The sequence below is a fragment of the Mugil cephalus genome, chromosome 1 (genome assembly GCF_022458985.1).
Source record: "Mugil cephalus isolate CIBA_MC_2020 chromosome 1, CIBA_Mcephalus_1.1, whole genome shotgun sequence".
NCBI lineage: Eukaryota > Metazoa > Chordata > Actinopteri > Mugiliformes > Mugilidae > Mugil > Mugil cephalus.
In genome coordinates, this window is record NC_061770.1 from 33,089,599 (window position 1) to 33,108,151 (window position 18,553).

The following is an 18,553-nucleotide window of genomic DNA, read 5'->3' on the forward strand; positions in this document are numbered from 1 at the left end:
AATTTAGACGTTGGTGGCACTAGAGGAAAGGTCAACCCACTGGTAGGTTTCATTATCAAGGGCTTATTTACGTTTTCAACAAATAAACAAAGTGCCTCAAATTAAAAGTTTCATGTAAATCATTCTCTGGAGGTAAATATCCCCTTAAGTCAGTCTGTAAAACGTGCTAGTAATCATCTCAGCTTCTACTCCCTCTTATCCTCACTAGGGTCGCCGGGTTTCCTGGAGCCTATGACAGATGTCATCAGGCGAGAGGTGGGGTCCACCCTGGACAGGTCTCCAGCCTATCACAGAGATAACACAGAGACAAACAACGGCAGAGTCTTTGATGGCCTTCAGCTCCTGTCTAAGCAGCTCCACATTTTTCTTTTTCTCCTGGATTCCCTGCTGGATGTTTTGTAGCATCACCTCCACCTCCTTCTGCTTCTCAGTCCTTTCTGCTGCAGCTGGGACTATTTCATGGCCTTTATGTTCATCCATTGTGCAGAGATAACAGATACTCTGCTGATCAGTACGACAGAAAATCTCCATCACCTTATCATGACGAGAGCAGATGTTCTCCTGGAGCTTCTTGGAGGGCTCCACCAGCTTGTGTTTCTTTAATGGAGCTGCATCATAGTGAGGTTGGAGGTGTTTCTCACAGTAAGAGGCCAAACAGACCAGACAGGACTTGAAGGCTTTCAGCTTCCTCCCAGTGCAGACATCACAGGCCACATCTTCAGGTCCAGCATAGCAGTGATCAGCTGGAGCAGCTTGGAGTCCAGTCTTCTTCAGCTGCTCCACTAACTCTGCTAACATGGTGTTTTTCTCCAGGACAGGCCTCGGTATGAAAGTCTTCCTGCACTGAGGGCAGCTGTAGATTCCCTTCTGGTCTTCTCCATCCCAGTGGCTTTTAATACAGTTCATGCAATAGCTGTGTCCACAGGTAGTAGTCACAGGATCCTTCAGTAGATCCAGACAGATGGAACAAGAGAAGGTTTCTCTGTCCAGATGAACTCCTTTCTGCTCCATTTCTCCTCTCAGTGTCGACGACTGAGTGAGTTTCTGTTTCCTAGAAGTGACTCTATTCTAAGCTGTGATCTGAATAACATGTGACTCTACAGTGAATGGAGCCTGTCAGCTCTCACTCTTCACCACATGCTAGTTAGACCCATCTTCAATGTAGAGATCTAAAGGGGAGGGAACAAGGAAACATGAGGAAATATGAGTGGAGCTGCTCTAGGAAGAGGGAGAAGTTATGAGACTTTGACTCATTGCAGGAAGAGGAGCAGACGACAAAAGAAATCAGAATAAAATCCACATCATTCATGGTCATTGACGCCACAGACATGTTACAGCTACACACTGATTCTACTGGATGAGCTTTTAATGCTGATCAGTCAGTCTCCTAAACAGGTCAGTTATAAGCAGCTTTTATTTTAGTCATTAGAGGTCTATTGGTTAGTCGACTGTTGGTTCAGATGCACAGACATGAAAACCAACGCATGTTAACACATATTGAATGACTCAAACATCAACTGTGGAGGTTTCATGGTGAAATCTTTGTTTCCTTTTTTAGTGCAGCAGCCAACAATCTGTGTGTTTTACTACACATACACAGCAGCTACTTTACTTCTGTGATCAATCCAAAAAAAATATGGATGGAGAAGCTGGTGGAAAGAACCTAAATTGCTCTTATTATCCTGACATTTATTAATTGCTGCTGAACAACCACGAGCCAGGAAGAGATTTTCCTCGTTAACACTGAACATTTAATGGGGCCAATATGAAAACTTTTGATTTGATCTGATTTCCTGATCTGAATGAATGACCTACCATCAGTCAGGTAAATAATCTACAGTCAATACAAACAGTTAGAGCCTACTTACTTGTTTGGAGCTGCACGGAGGAACTGCTTCACTACACAACAGTAAAAGAAATGTTTCAGAGGAGGAAGTAGCTGCAGGTATGAACTTCAGATGCATCAGAAATCTAAACTTGTGCCAAAGAAGGAGGAGCTGTGGTTATTTCCTGTTCAGCAGCCTGAAAGAGAAATGTGGATAAAAACAATCTCCATTTAAAACTGTCTCTTTTATTACTTCCATATTTTTCAGTGTTAAATATTGTTCCTGTTTCTCTGAGTCTCAGTTTAAATGAGTACTTAAAGCATCAGTAACTAATGTCAGTGTAATCTGTAATGTCATCTGATAGAACCGCCCACTCCTTCAGCCAGACAGTTCCAGGTCATCTTCCACCATCTGATGGTGCAATGCGTTGTGTCTCCAAGCACATCAGGAAATGTGGGAGGATGAGACTATGTCCCTGTCTGCTTTTGAGATGTCCTCTTCTAAAGCAGCAGTATAAACTAAAACATAATATAATGTTCATCAATGCCACCCTTGTTGATATGTATACATAATTGTCATTGCTACTATTCGGTGCCATTTGAGTCCCCATGACATACTATGGCACAGGGTATTTTGGGTAAAAATGGGCTAACACTTATTTCTAGAAGCTTGGCTTACGTGGTTCTGTTCTCTACCATTGAATACAATGATATGTATGCAGGACTAGTTGAAATTAAAATAATTTATTTTTAATAGTTATTAATAATACTTAAAAAATATTAAATATAATAATTGTATTACTATTTGTTTGCCAAATATATTAATGTGTGCGTGTGAATGGATGAATAAGAGGCATTAACTTAAAGCACTTTGTAGAAAGGCGCTTCATGAAGTTCAGTCCATTGCCTTTTATTAGTTTACGGGGCAGATTTGCCACATCCGCCACATACGCTGACGTATCGCAGCAATGGACCAACCCGCTCAGTGCGGAGTACAAGTGTCTATGCTCCATGTCTCTCTTAAGGCATGCTACTTCAGATCAAAGCAATGGATCAGACTAGATCAGCGTTAGCCCCACCCACTGACTTTGATGGGTGAGTCTGACAGACAGAATAAATTCATGATACACTGAAACACAGGGCCATGAAATAATTAATTAAATAGTGAAATAATTAAATATGTTTTTTACATAAAATTAATTCATATGTAATGAATTAATGACACATTTAATAAAACATTTATGTTTTTAGTTCCACTTTTAATCAATTGATGACACATTTAAGTAATTTTTAATGGTGTATTTATTTATTTAATTGTTGCACTTTTATTCCTCCTCATTCTCAGATTGATTCAGTTATAAACCTGGTACAAGTGGATCAAACACACTGTGATAATTCAGAGATCAGCTGCAGTCTGTTCACCTGCTGGACTTTATTTGATGTGAAGGTAAATGAGAAGACAACTTCAGAAGAAATTATTAACAGGAGAATATTTGACTCGTCTCTAAAACACAGTCCCTCCAATTCAATTCAATTGCAAAATTGTCTCAAGACGCTAAACAGAAACTGGTCTGAATCCTCCAGAGCAGCCTGAAGGCAACAGTGAAAAACTCCCTTTAACAGGAAGAAACTTTGAGCAGAACAGAGATACAAGATAAACTTCTGTCATAGATATATCAGACTGAAGGAAACACATAGAATCTAATAAAACAACATAAATATGATGATCTTCATGGGCAGATTGATGAGACCACCACCAGACTCCTCCATTCACACTGTGACTCTACCCAGAGACAAAGAGGAAGGAAGGAGGTCAGTGTGTGTTTCTGTGTTCAACATTTACATATTCCTCCATCATTAGAAACACAACCTGCAAACACAGTGTCTGCAGATAATTCATCACTTGGAGTGCAGTCAAATGCTGAGAAAACTACTTCACTGAGGACACACTCCACTTCACTTGTTTGGTGCCAAACGCTGTGTCAGAGACAGAAAAAATGTTGATCTGAAAACGTACAACAAGTGTAGAGGACAACCAGTTTGACAACATACCTGTGCCCTGACTGAGATAACCGTTAGCACTAAACCTAAAACACAGACGTGTGTCTGTAGTCATTAAATAGTCCAGCGGTGTTTCAGGGTGGTGTTAATTTGTGTCTCTCTCTATGCACGGTGGTGTTTTTAACTCTCACTTGTATCTGTAGCAATGAGCTGTGTTAACAGACAATGGTTTTCTTCAGTGTTCCTGAGCCACCTGGTAACAGCCTTTACACAGTGATGTCAGGTTTTACTGCAGCGTGGCCTCAAAGGTCACCATCATTCACTGCTGGTTTTCACAGGCAGAGATTTCTCCAGATTCTCTGAATGTTTAGATTCTGGAGTGAAGATCATCAAATCCAAGATCCCTTCCAACTGTTCATTGAGAACCATCATTCTAAAACTGTTGTTCTCATCCTTGTTTGTGAACCACTGAGTCTTTCAGGGAGGCTCCTTTTATTCCTTTTATTCCCAGTCATGACTCTCAGCTGTTTCTAATGAACCTGTGGAAGGATCCTAATGACTTAAAGTCATCACAGTCAAAGTGAGACAATGAAGATGATCAGTTTGTTCTTTAAATATCTCGTCTTTGTGATCCACTGAATATACTGTAGGTGGAAAAGGATTTGCTGATGATTGTATTCTGTTTGTACACAGACACAAATAACAACAATGAGCAACAATCATTGTGTCTACACTGAGGATACAGTTGGTCTGTCAGCAGGGCCGTACAGACAAGTTAAAAGTCCTTTAAAACAGACACATACATTATAATATAACTGGTTGAATTGTAGTAACCCACACTCATGGAGAATGTATGAAGGAATCACAACACAACATTTTATTGATCTTACTCCATGTCTTTGTTAGAGAGCAGCGCAAAACAAGAGTAGTTCTTATCTTTCATGTCCTTACGATGCATCTCTGCATAATGAGAAATGGTTGATAAGCTGCTAGAATTAATAAGAATAAGAATAAGAATAATAAGAATTAACAAATAAGTGCTGGTACCTTTAATGAGAGGTTTATTTCTATTGTTTATATAGTAATATTTCCAAATGATGTGAGATTGCATATACAGTGAAATAACATCAGGCTGAGCCTCACTGCCTCTAGAAGCAGTAAAACAGTAAAATAATACAACTCTCGAACCGCTTTGCCCACGACAAAAGAAGCAGAATCAAACAGAATCCTGAACATAGTTTTAAACCTTTTAACCAGGTGTGTGTAGAGTCAGACACACAACAACACACTTGGGTTGGCTCATTTCACATTGTCGGTCATTTTGCTACAATACATACTGTGCACAAACCTTCAAAACCTCCTCACCAGACCATGAGTTCTTTAAATGAGCTAGAGGACACATCTGGGTACGTTAGGACAGTGAGGACATGTCTACCTGCATCATGTGACCAACCGACCGACTGAGGGTAGATCTAAATTATTGTCATTATTTGTTATTCTTGAAGGGCCACACAGACGACTTTCAGAGACACACAAACAAGAAAGAAGAAAAACCACCAGGGGAACCAAATCAAGTAACACACTGGGAGATAACTCAGTCATTTTATGTGTTTAACTTATTTATAAAATGGTTCTAATTCCAACACCTTTCCTCCACTAGAGTAAAGACAGTAAAGATAAAACTGATGAGTGAAATGAGCCTCCCTCAGCTCCAACTCTGTAACACAACTAATCTAACACAGACATATGAGGTTCCCTTCCCTCAGTGATGTGGTTCTACTTAATTAGCATTTTACTTACAGCACAATACAAATAAGATATGCAGCATTCATGACAGTGAGACCACAAATGACCCAGGTAGAACAGTGCATAGAGTTTCTATGTCTGTCTGTTAGTCTGGACATATTTTACATGAACTAGAACATGGAGCCAAGACACAATGAATCATTTTGAAGATCAGTCACCAAATCATTTACTAAAACAGATTCAGAGTCTAATCATGATAGTCTTCGACCTGCGACATGATTATGCTCCAATGCAAACTGATGACAGAGGAGTTCAAGTACTAACCTGAGTTTCAGATGGTTATCTAAGTGGGAAGTACACAACACTGCTGTTGTGTATGCGTTCAGATGCTAAGAGGCTACTAAGTTAAACTGTTTGCAGGAGATGTTGAGCTGTAAGGGGACTTTTTATTTGTAGACTTTCCTGAGTAACCTGCCCGCTCCTCAGATATCTGGACCATATATACAAGACATTCTTGGTTCCTGGTTTTGGTTATAAACATTTAATGTACCTGCAAAAGAAGTGAAGCTGTAGCGCGTCACTGTCCACCATCAGGCAGTCAGGGAATAAAAGACCCACGAAAACAATTCTGTCCTATGACCTGTCCCACGTCTTGTAACAAGTGATGACAGGAAGCAACAACAGCTGAAATGTAGAGTAATAATATTCCCTCAGCTAAGAGGGAGGAAGGGAGAAGAACAGAGATAGGAAATAAACTCGGTCATGAACCAGGTTAAAGCGTTCACGGTACACAGCTTTAAACTGATGTATGATATGTGGAAAGTTGATAGTGACTAAAATGGGTGAATAGGAGTATGAATTATAGGACTATACAGTGAGTAAACATTGTGTTTATGAGAAAAGACGTACAGCTCAAGGCCAGAGAGTCCAAAAAAGAGAGAGGACGGAGAGAGGTCGTTCAAAAAGAACATTCCTGCACATAGAGTGTTGAGGTGAGGTACTGTGTCTGCTCCAGTCCAGACCAATCACATGTCGCCGTTTTCAGGTGAGACCTCGTGTTTCTAAACGTCTGGTGAACTACAGCAGGAAACAACGTCTTCCCACAGATCTTTGAGAGACTTAGTCCAGATCGCCTTCCCGGACACTGCGCTCATTTTATATGAACGTGTATCAGGTTTGATCTAAAGCTGTTTCTATGACAACATTGAGGACCAACAGTAACAGACCAGCTATGAAAATATTTCTTCACACCTAAAAGCACATTCATTCTAATTTAGACGTTGGTGGCACTAGAGGAAAGGTCAACCCACTGGTAGGTTTCATTATCAAGGGCTTATTTACGTTTTCAACAAATAAACAAAGTGCCTCAAATTAAAAGTTTCATGTAAATCATTCTCTGGAGGTAAATATCCCCTTAAGTCAGTCTGTAAAACGTGCTAGTAATCATCTCAGCTTCTACTCCCTCTTATCCTCACTAGGGTCGCCGGGTTTCCTGGAGCCTATGACAGATGTCATCAGGCGAGAGGTGGGGTCCACCCTGGACAGGTCTCCAGCCTATCACAGAGATAACACAGAGACAAACAACGAGTCACACTCACACTCACACCTAGAGTCAATTTAGAGTCAGCAATCAGCATAACGAGCATGTCTTTGGAGGTGGGAGGAAGCCGGAGAAAACCCATACGGACACAAGGAGAACATGCAAACTCCATTTAGAAAGGCCCGAGCTGAACGTTGGTAATAACATTTATAGGCCTGTTAATGGAGAAAATAAGACATTTATTTCAACATAGCACATCCACCACACTAGAGAATATCCCCTCTGATGCAGCAAAGATGGCGCCCATGATTTGAATTGGCCAGACTCTCTCTAAAAACTGTTATTTACTGCCTCCTACTGGTCAGAGGTTCTTACTGCAGTCAACCAATTTTCATTGTGCTCATAATAAAACAGTCACTGGTTTATTTTCTGATGAACTTCTGAATCGATGTGTCTAGAAATAGCATGTCTATAACAGTATTATATTGATTTCATGTTTTATTCATTAGGTATGTTTTTATTGTGGTACATGTTACCATAGTTTAACTCTGTTAACTGAATTGTATATTTTTTGTCAGGTTTCATTTTTTCAGAAAAGCATCAAGTCTTAATATATTAAAATACCAGAGAAGTCAAGGTTGTGTGTTTATTGGAGGACTTGGGATTGTTAACTGTGCAGTCAACTCTCTGCCAGGGCAACACAATCATTCTCTAAAAGTCTCTTTATATTCAGTTGAAAGTCATCTGTCGGTCACCATGTGGCCAGTGTGTTTGTTATTTGTGTGAAAGCAAGAGTCCACTTCTCAGCACATGTGTATCAGCCATAATCCAGATGTTTATTTTAATTTAATCATTGACTCAGTTTCTATGACAACATGAACTCTGGATGTTTGAATCCAACCAAAGAAAAGAGACTTGTTTAGTTTAAAAGTTGTCAAATGTGTTGGAGGAACACAGTGAAAACAGATTAAAGCTGAACGCACCACATAATTTCCCAGCTTCTAAATGTGATCTGATCTCCCTGATAACATGTGATGAAGTCAAACTGAGGACAAAGTGAGTTGAGGAGCTTTAACCTCCACTACATCCCTGGTTAGCAGGATGAAGGCGCCCTCTTGTGGTCTTCATCACATTTCACAACAAATCAGATTTGTAGCTGAAGGAGCCTTGGATGAGTGGTGGGACGTCTTCAAGAGACATTGAACTAAGACAAGTTTTTAATATGTGATGTTGACATTAGCAAAGCAGCAGATGATGGAGAAAAACAGAATTAAATCATCTGTGTTTTCTAAAAAGCTTCTGCACAAAAACACAATCTGTAACTACTGACTCGCTCTGACAGTCTACAATATTGTTTGAAATGATCCTTTAAATCAGAGGTCCTCATTTACCAGGTCATGGACCAGAACCAGACAACAAACCATTTACTACTGGACCATGAGGAGACAATATGATCCTGGAATCTCCCTGAATGATCAACACATCATTGGAGGTTATCTGTTTTGCAGACTCACCACCAGGGGGCGCTCACTGACCAGAGATGTCCAGTTGACTCCATTATAACCACATTTATTAAACTCACATCAATGACACAATATAATTATTCATTCAGGAATATTAGAGGTTAATTTTTAAGAAAAACAGTCAAAGTTATTATTTGTCATTGGTTAAGTATCGGGCCTATGTACAAAATGTTTTTTTTATTTTATAAGTTTTAGTGCTTGTGTTAGTGTGTGTGTATCTGTGTGTTGTTGAACTTTCTACATACTGAGGGTGGGTGTGAGTTTTTAACCAACGAGGCTGTTTGAGGGTTTTTATTGTAACGTTGACAACAACGTCACAACTTCCCCATCAGTCGACATGTTAATATGTGTGAAACTCACATTTTTATCAAAGCTCTGTTTTCTATTGGAAATGGTCATTGAGAAGTAAGACACTCTGAGACGTGAGTTTTCCTTGTGTCACTTTTATTTCAGGATCAAATACAGATTTCAACTGATCACACAGAGACACAAGTGTGTTTTCATCATCAACATTTGAATTTATTGTAGAGTCCAGATAAACACATACGTGAGCACAAAGCAGAGCTCGCTGTTATTCTGTTACTGGTAGTAGGAAAGGACATTCTGGGGACGGAGAGAGAATCGTGTTAGAGGGAGGAAAAGGAGGGTTTGAAGTTGGAGGAGGAGGTGAGTTTGATGAGAAGCTGAAAGCTGAAAGGAGAAGTTGGACTTGGCAGAGTAACAGTGATAGTATGAGCTATATATGGACATGTTCATGCATCTTTAGTCTTGTCTTTGCACTTGCATCTAGAGTAAAGTTCTGGGTAAACCGTAGCAACAGTTGTGTCGAGAGGACATGTTTTAGGAAACACTTCAATCCCCAGTTCCTTGTGGAGACTCCCCAGAGTCTTAATATCCAGATATTTGTCTTCATGTTCAATGTTCTCACCCCAGTGTGCACTTGCTACCCATGTCTCCTTTTCCCTGTTGTAGCAGCACAATGCTGACCAGAGCATGGAAGGAATATTAACCCTGTTGTTGAGGGTGTTGGTGGGGCTGGGCCGTGCTCCAATTACTACATAACCTTCTTTGTTACTGCAGTAATGATCCATAACACATTTGATACATTGTTCCATGTTGTTCCAGGTTCTCTGGTTGAATGTTTCTATTTGTGGAACAACTTTGGTCAGAGTAAAGGTTGATTCTTTTTCAATTTCATTAAATTCATAAGAGTTTGGGAACAAATGGCCTCTATCATAACCTTGCCCATCTATGTAGTCGTCAAACACAGCCTGGTGGTTGTAGGTTTTCTTGTTGTTTGACAGTCTCATGTTGTCATTGCCAGTTGTGTCATCAAGCTGTAACAATTAAAAAGTAAATTACTCATACAAGGTTGATCAAAGTAGATTCAATGTAAATTTAGTACTTGATTCCATACAATTATGCTCAGGATGCAAGCAAGACTATTTTTGGCACTTGTACTTAATTTTAAAAAAGAATTCATGTTGATAGTTTAGACAATCATTTGATCTCAACAATGTCCAAGGAGTCAGGTAGAGATGAAATAAAACATCCACAAATACTTTGGTGTCGTAAAGTGTCACAAAGTTTCTGATGTTTCTGAAGGTCTGGCAAATAAGTTTAAATCTGTTCTGGCCCTTGATCGTCCCTCCCTCCAATATTCCTGTGATATTTGGTGATGTTTTCTCAAGAAAGAATTCATCACACTCTGATATCGAGGTCACCACTTCAGTTGCTGTGGGAGCGATGGAGAGAAGGAGGAGAACAGCGAGGGGCAGGAGGGCCTTCAGTGATGTCATGGTGGATCACTGTGAAAAATAAAAGACAAATCTGTGTGTTACAGTTTAAAGTTAAATGAAGTGATCAACTGAAAAGCCATGACTGTTCTCACTATATGCACTCTTTATTTGATGAAACTGTGGACCAGTCTCTATGAAGATGTGTTCATTATTAATTACTAGTCTTGTGTTCGGAGATAAAAGACTGGAGCCAAATCTAATGAAACACATGGAAAGTTTGATAGATGGACAGATTCATCTCAAAAGAAAATGTTAATTCTCTCTGTTCAATAACATGATTGATTTCCATCTACTTTGGTTCAAATAGTAACAAGTAAAACTAGTGACATATTAACAGAATCATTTTAGTCCGACTGTGTCCACATGACTTTGTCAAATAAAACTATACTTACAATCTCAGAAAATACTTAATAAACTGAATTAGACGCAAAGAAAGAAAATAACCTGTGAAGTTGAAGAATAACTCACCGTCGCTAAGGTTTCCTGAAAATCACTTGGACTTGTCTCCGTGTTCACAGCAGCAGAAACAGGACAGTCTGTGTTGAACATGATGGTTCTCCTCCAATATAAACTCAGCCTGAAGCGGAAGTCCAGTGGGCGAGAGGTGGGGTACACCCTGGGCAGGTCTCCAGTTTATCTCAGGACAAACAGACAAACATTGACACTCACACCTACGGCCAGTTTTGAATCCCCAATGACTTTCACAGGTTCCATGGAACTCCTGGGCCTTCATCTCTTACATAAAATCATCACCTGCATCCACAACGAAAGACTTTTTACTAAAATAGTTTATTTGACGTGTTTCTTCTTCTTTTTTGTGTGTAGCAAAAGCAATCATCTTCATATCTACATCCAACAGCCATGTTTATTAAAACTGTAACAAGAAGGTTTGGTAACACTTTATATTAAGACACACATATTCACCATTAATTAGCTGCTTACTAACATGTATATTAGTAGCAGACTAGCCATTTGTTAGTCATTATAAGTCACTAATTAATACCTTATTCTGCAAGATCTTATTCTACCCTTAATAGACCCTTAATTAAGAATTTCCCTTATGTAAGCTCCTAATTACCCTTTATTCATAGTTACTAAGTAAGTTGTTGCATATGAATTATGACCTAAATATGCATGGCTCAGTAAGGGGCTTGTAAGCTGGTAGTACCACAAGAACAATCATTCACCCCTAATAATACTTATCAAAGATGGTCGATTCATGTGGAACTGGACACAAAACCACAAGTGCTAATAGTGTACAAATAACTCATAATTAAGTCTTTGTAATGCAGAATATGTAAGGAAATACAGTGGGGGAAATAAGTATTTGATCCCCTGCTGAATTTGTAAGTTTGCCCACTTCCATAGAAATGATCAGACTCTGGTTTTTATGGTTGTTTACTGGTTATGGGTATAGACAGAATATCAGTCGAAAATGCATAAAAAACACACAATCTAAAAGTTATAAATTGTTATGTATTTTATTAAGGGAAATAAGTATTTGATCCCCAAGCACAACACAAGTCAGTACTTTGTAGAGAAACCTTTGTTGGCAAGCACAGCGATGAGACGTTTCTTGTAGTTGGTCACCAGGTTTGCACACAGCGCAGGAGGGATTTTGGCCCATTCATCTTTACAGACAGTCTCTAAATCCTTCAAGTTTCTTGGCTGCCTCTTGGAAACTCGGAGCTTCAGCTCCCTCCACAGGTTTTCGATCGGGTTAAGGTCTGGAGACTGACTAGGCCACTCCATGACCTTAATATGCTTCTTCTTGAGCCACTCCTTTGTTGTCCTGGCAGTATGTTTTGGGTCATTGTCATGTTGGAAAACCCACCCACGAGGCATCTTCAGTGTTCTTGCTGAGGAAAGAAGGTTTTTGTCCAAGATGTTACAGTACATGGCTGCATTCATTGGCCCCATAATGCAGTGGAGTTGCCCTGTACCCTTTGCTGAAAAAAAGCCCCAAAACATGATGTTTCCACCTCCATGCTTAACCGTGGGTATGGTGTTCTTTGGGTCATACTCACGTTTTTTCATCCTCCAAACACGGCGGGTCGAGTTAATGCCAAATAGCTCAACTTTGGTTTCGTCAGACCACAGCACTTTCTCCCAAGCCTTCTCTGAGTCATTTAGATGTTCACTGGCAAACTTAAGGCGGGCCTGTACATGTGCCTTCTTGAGCAGGGGGACCTTGCGGGCACTGCAAGAGTTCAATCCATAACGGCGCAGTGTGTTGCCAACTGTTTTCTTGGTGACGGAGGTCCCAACTGCTTCCAGATCATTTACAAGCTCCTGCCGTGTTGTTTTAGGCTGCTCCCTCACCTTTCTCATCATCATCCTCACTCCATGAGGCGAGATTTTGCGGGGAGCTCCAGACCGAGGACAGTTGATGGTCCTTTTATGGGTCTTCCACTTGCGAATAATGGCACCAATAGTTGTCACCTTCTCACCAAGCCTTTTGCTGATGGTTTTGTAACCTATACCAGCCTTGTGCAGGTCTACAATCTTGTCCCTGACATCTTTTGACAGCTCTTTGGTCTTGCCCATGGTGCTGTAGAAGTTGGAATGTAAGAAACTGATTCTTAGAGCAGGTGTGCTTTATATACATGACGAGTTAAGATCAGGAGTATTGGTAATTAGTTGACTGAGCACAGCTGTGTGCCACATGCGCACCAGCCAATCTGTAGGAGCCTGAATTCTAAGTGAATTGTTGGGGATCAAATACTTATTTCCCTTAATAAAATACATAACAATTTATAACTTTTAGATTGTGTGTTTTTTATGCATTTTCGATTGATATTCTGTCTATACCCATAACCAGTAAACAACCATAAAAACCAGAGTCTGATCATTTCTATGGAAGTGGGCAAAATTACAAATTCAGCAGGGGATCAAATACTTATTTCCCCCACTGTATATACAAGTGTGTGAAAATAATGAAGTTATGCATGTGTTATTGCACAATCTCAGGGTCAGTATAGTTATAAACATGGATTATTGCACATAGTAAGTCCAGAGTCCCCTAACATGCAGGGAATGTGTACTGGTATATGAGATGAGGTGAACATGAATTATTGCACATTCATGAATTATTGCACATTAAATAAATAGTATGGGTTCTACACCCTCAGAGAGAGGAGTTGTACAGGCTAATGGCCACCGGCAGGAATGATTTCCTGTGGCTCTGTGGTGCATTGTGGTGTGATAAGTCTGGTGCTGAATGAACTCCTGTGTCTGGCCAGTACGTCATAACACCAGAGATAAATAAAACAAATACAATTATTTAAGTTTAATATCATCTTAAAAACAAGGTAGAGGCATATATGTGTGTGTGTGTGTGTGTGTGTGTGTGTGTGTATATAAATAAAATAAGATAGAATCAGAAGTGTTATGATTACACACAGACCAGTCATTTAATAAGTTTGCATATTTACCAGGTAGGTTCACAGGAACCTGGATGACATTTACCGGATGACTTGCATACAAAACACACACTGTGAGTCACTGTGTGTGACACCACCTCCATCGGGGGGGCTCAGGCAGACCCAAGTCAACTGTCTGACCATGATAGGCCAGCTCCATATCATCAGGTCATAGCTCCTCCTCCCAACCCCAGTTTGGTCAAGATGAACCATGTAGTGCTCTAGATTTTTATATGTTTTTTTTTTCGTTATAATCTTTCCATTTTCCCGCAGCTTCGTTTTCATGTTCAAAGATTGCTCTTACCATGCTCATCCCAAGACTTTCCTCATCAAGACAGTAGAGAGACAGTAAGGTTAGACAGGGTAGACAGACACCCATGTAAATTAACTAACTCCAGTGCAATTGTAATTTGCCTGGCTGGCATCAGCTCCTTTTGAAGGAACGGGGTAAGCAAATATCTCACCCCTGTACATATTAAGGGCTTTCAAAAGAAAGCCACGGTGACATACAGCGACCTCCATCCCTTCTTGGTCTAATAGCAAATCTTGGATCTCTCTCTCACAGATTCCCCCCACACCCCTTTTCCCAGTGTCTGTGACATAGACAACAAATGTAAATTAAATGAAAGTGGTGTCAGCTATACGGGCCATTGTTTCTCTTGTGATACCACTATTTTGTGACATTATATATTTTCAATATATACAACAATTTACGCAAATTACCTGCAGCTGAGGCTCAGAGTCACACACCATGCCTGCCCCTGGGCTTTTGTTGTGTAGTCTCAGGAGTATACCTGATTCCTGATCTGAGATGCGTGTTGATAAAAGTCTGGTCAAACTGGTGTGGTTAAAGGTACTAGAAGTAAAAACATGTGAGTAATTAAAGCAAACCCCAACATCTATGAATTGAGGCATCTATACACTGACCCGTACAATACTATCCCCATCTGTATTCCATTTCATCATTTCTACACATCCACACAGGATGTTAAATACAACAGTACAAAATCTTTGGCACTCACATTACCTCTATACACAGTCAAACACCCCATAGCTCCAAAACACTAACAAATATGCAGTGAACAAAGTCATGTTCTTTTATCACATTTATTAAATGTTAAATCTAAATCTAAATGTTAAATATGAATATTAAATGTAGGGAGGCAGTAAACCTCCAAAATAGACGAATTACCAAAACCAAACAATATACAAACCAACCTAACTGAGAAATTACCAAAAGGAAATTAATCAGAAAATAAATAAACTACACACCTTGGCAAGTTTACATTAAAACACTAACACATTCACACACCCACACACAGTTCGAACAGGGGGCTAAGAGTTGTGCGTCCACCCTAGCGACAGCAGCCACACACACACACACACACACACACACACACACACACTACACAGCCTGTGTGGGAACAGGGTCAGTAGCAGAGAGTAAGTTGGCTCGAGTCAGTCGACGGGAACCAGAAACAGGCCAGTGAAGCAAGAGGAGGCGGAGGTGGAGTATCAGTGCAAAGTAACAGTGACGAAGTAGCCATGGCTAAATGGCCGGGTTTACTCAGGGCTCTTCAGCTTAGCTTTAGTGTAGATAAAGTCCAGTTCACAGTTAGTTTGTGCCCCAGCAGACACAGAATTCGACTGAACGGCTAAGGGCCCAGCCAGCAGCAGCCATCCCGACTATGCCTTGAAGCAGCATTCGATGTACCTGCTTGACCTTAGCAAGGTCATCCTCTGGTGCAATTGTATACACCACATCATTGCCAGGAGGAGCTTTAATCACCTGATACACCACAGGATTCCACCTGTGCTGGATCTTATGACGGTCCTTCCAGCCAAACTCCTTTAGCCGAACTAACTGACCCACAACAAGTGGCTCTGACCAGACAGACTGATGGTGATTTTCCATCAGACGTTGGGCAGTTTTCCTCAACCTGTCCTTGACACCTTCAAAAGCCCAGATCCAGTCATTTACGGTCCCATCAACAGGGTCCTGCACCCTTCCCTGTGTGGCAACACGAGGGATAATTTACTCAGTTATGTCTCAAAACTCTTTTCTCTTTTGTATACAACCGACAACGCCACCTTGGGTTAGGGCCCAAGGACCCGTATTAAAGGTCAATTACCAACTATTACAAAAGGACACAGGTTCGTTCAATCAGGGAGAATAGGAGACGGAGTTCAATTATCACATACAAAAACTTTATTTTGGCACTCTAAAATAAACAAGGCATGGGACGAAATGAAAATAATAAAAAAAACAGAGCCAACTGAGAAAAAGGATACGAGCTGGGGCTTACCGGCTGGAGGAGGAACCAACGTGGGGAGTGACGTCCACAATAAAAATGAAAAGGGGGGGCACCCCACTCACACAACCAAAAAAAACGTGAGGAGCGCACAAAATGAGCAGGGACCACCACACACACACACACACAGGGGACCAACACCACCCGGGGAAGAACCACCACCACCGTCCACCTCCAGCTCTAGGGAAAATAAAGCACAGTTAACAGGGCTCACAATTAAAGGAAAACAAACAATATCCCACAATATAAACGAATTAAAGAATAATCAATTAATACACTAAGGAATAATACAATTAGATTAATCAAAAATCAAACAAATTAACAAAGAGATTAAAGAGTCTCTGGCCAGAGATATCTACTCAACCGTAATCGTAACTAATCCATTTCTGACAAGTAACTGAGGGCTGAAATTAAGAAGTTTTCCCCCCAAATAGAACGTAAATAATTACAATAAACTCCCAAAATGACACCTTACTCAAGCAAAGCAAACCACTTAACCAAAAAATAAATAACCACAATAAACTTTACTATTAATCAGAAAAAGAAACAAAATATAAATAAATGAATAAACAAAATTACACCACACCTTGAGAATTACATTTAAAACGCACACACACGTAAGCACTCACGCACACACGTGGGCACTCACGCACACACGCAAACACTCACGCACACACGCAATCCAAACTAGGGGCTGAGGGTCCGGACTGGGCTCGTAATGTCCAGCACAAGCGGTAGCCACACACCCACGAACGCGCACCGCCACACGTGCAATAGCAGCAGAAAACCTGGGCCAGCAGCGTGAAGCAGGTCGACCCAAAACGGCTGTCAAGAACCCAAAGTCAGGAGCAGCGAAATAACAGGAACAACGAAGTAGCAGTAGCAAGGTAGCAGTAGCGAAGTGGCGAGGCAGCCGTGGCTAATCAGCCGGGATTATTCAGTACCAGTCTTACTCTGCTTGGCGTCCAAACTACCGGCCTTTTATCCGGTCGGTTTCGGTCTCTACCAAAAAGGGAGAGGGGTGAAGAGGGTCGACGTAGCGGCGGGGGACAGCCACCACAACACCAACAACCAGCACTGTTAGAGGGAGAGGAGTGGAGAAAGGAGGAGGCTCAACACCTGGCCAAGACAATTAGCAGCAGCAGCAGCACACCGCAACTCACCTAAACGCCAGTGATAGCGACCCCAGTGCCCTGCCAGGACCGCGTCAAGGATGCCGGATCTATCGGAAAGGTTATGTTTGAATTAACTGACACTAACAAGTGTGCACTTTTACCGGCATGCTAATGCGTGGCTACCTGTCCGATGCAGTGAGCAGCGGGGACAACCTGGAAGTGGGCGGGCCGACGAGGCAGGAAGCGAGAGGACAGGGGGAGAAACCTCTCCTACTTTTATCCTCTCTGTGTGACTAATGATTGGCCAGAGAGGGCAGGGTGAACCGGAAGTATTCAAGACAGTGGTGCCTCATACCACTACACCTGCAAGAAATCAACAGGGAGCCTTGCCTCACGACCAAACATGAGGAAAAATGGTGATTCCTCAGTGGATTGATGTGGTGTGGTATTATAAGCATATAATACCTGAGATAGACAAAAGTGCCAATCACGCTTTCAAGAGGGAGGCAAAGTGTGCAGCAAATCATGAAGTGTGCGATTGAAACACTCGCACTGAGCGTTACCTGCAAGATAGTACAGTGTGGTGCAGCATTTTTCACAAACCACATAGCTGCTGGATGAGTGCACCTTCGAAATTGTAACCCTGATTAGAATGAATGTGTGCCAGAACACCAAATTTTTCAAACCACTCTGTGACAAACACCTGTGCCACTGTAGCAGCACACTGGTCACAAGTGGGAATGGCAAGAGTGTTGCTGAAAAAAACATTCGTCAACACAAGGACATTTTCCAGTCCATTATGGGTTGGTTCAGGCAGGGTGAAATCCATCGCCAGGATTTCGTTAGGCTCTGACACAAGCAGATGTCCCATAAAGCTACGAACTGATGGTCCGGAGTCCTTAGCCACTTGGCACCGCTCACAAGTCTGACATCAGCGCCTCACATCTGACGACATCCCCGGCTAATAGCAACACTGCCTGAGTAATTCCAGAGTCCTGCCCACCCTCTGGTGGCCGTGATTTTGATGGACCTCTGTGAGGACTTTATCCTTTAAAGCAACTGGCAAAAGCATCTGGCTAAAAACAATTAGCAATAGGAGCTCACCATGACTCACCTATGGTCCGGTCAGTGGCAGTAAATGAGCCCAACAATATTGCCACCACGGAAATGCCAGATCTATTAAAGAGTGACATTTATGTTAAATAAAACTCTAAGGAGTGTAAACAACCAGCATGCTAAGGTGCGCATACTTATGTGAGCGTCGAGAGCA

The 18,553-nt window shown here is 41.3% G+C and overlaps 1 protein-coding gene across 1 annotated transcript in view; it reads right to left on the bottom strand.

The window, feature by feature from the left end:
- Window positions 1-1,064, bottom strand: part of LOC125006587 (E3 ubiquitin/ISG15 ligase TRIM25-like) — a 9,782-nt gene extending 8,718 nt beyond the window's left edge. The window contains exon 1 of the mRNA XM_047582800.1: window positions 415-1,064. Coding sequence (XP_047438756.1) covers window positions 415-1,011 — 597 coding nt within the window. The 5' untranslated portion in view covers window positions 1,012-1,064. The remainder of the gene's footprint in view (window positions 1-414) is intronic.
- Window positions 1,065-18,553: the final 17,489 nt, after the last annotated feature.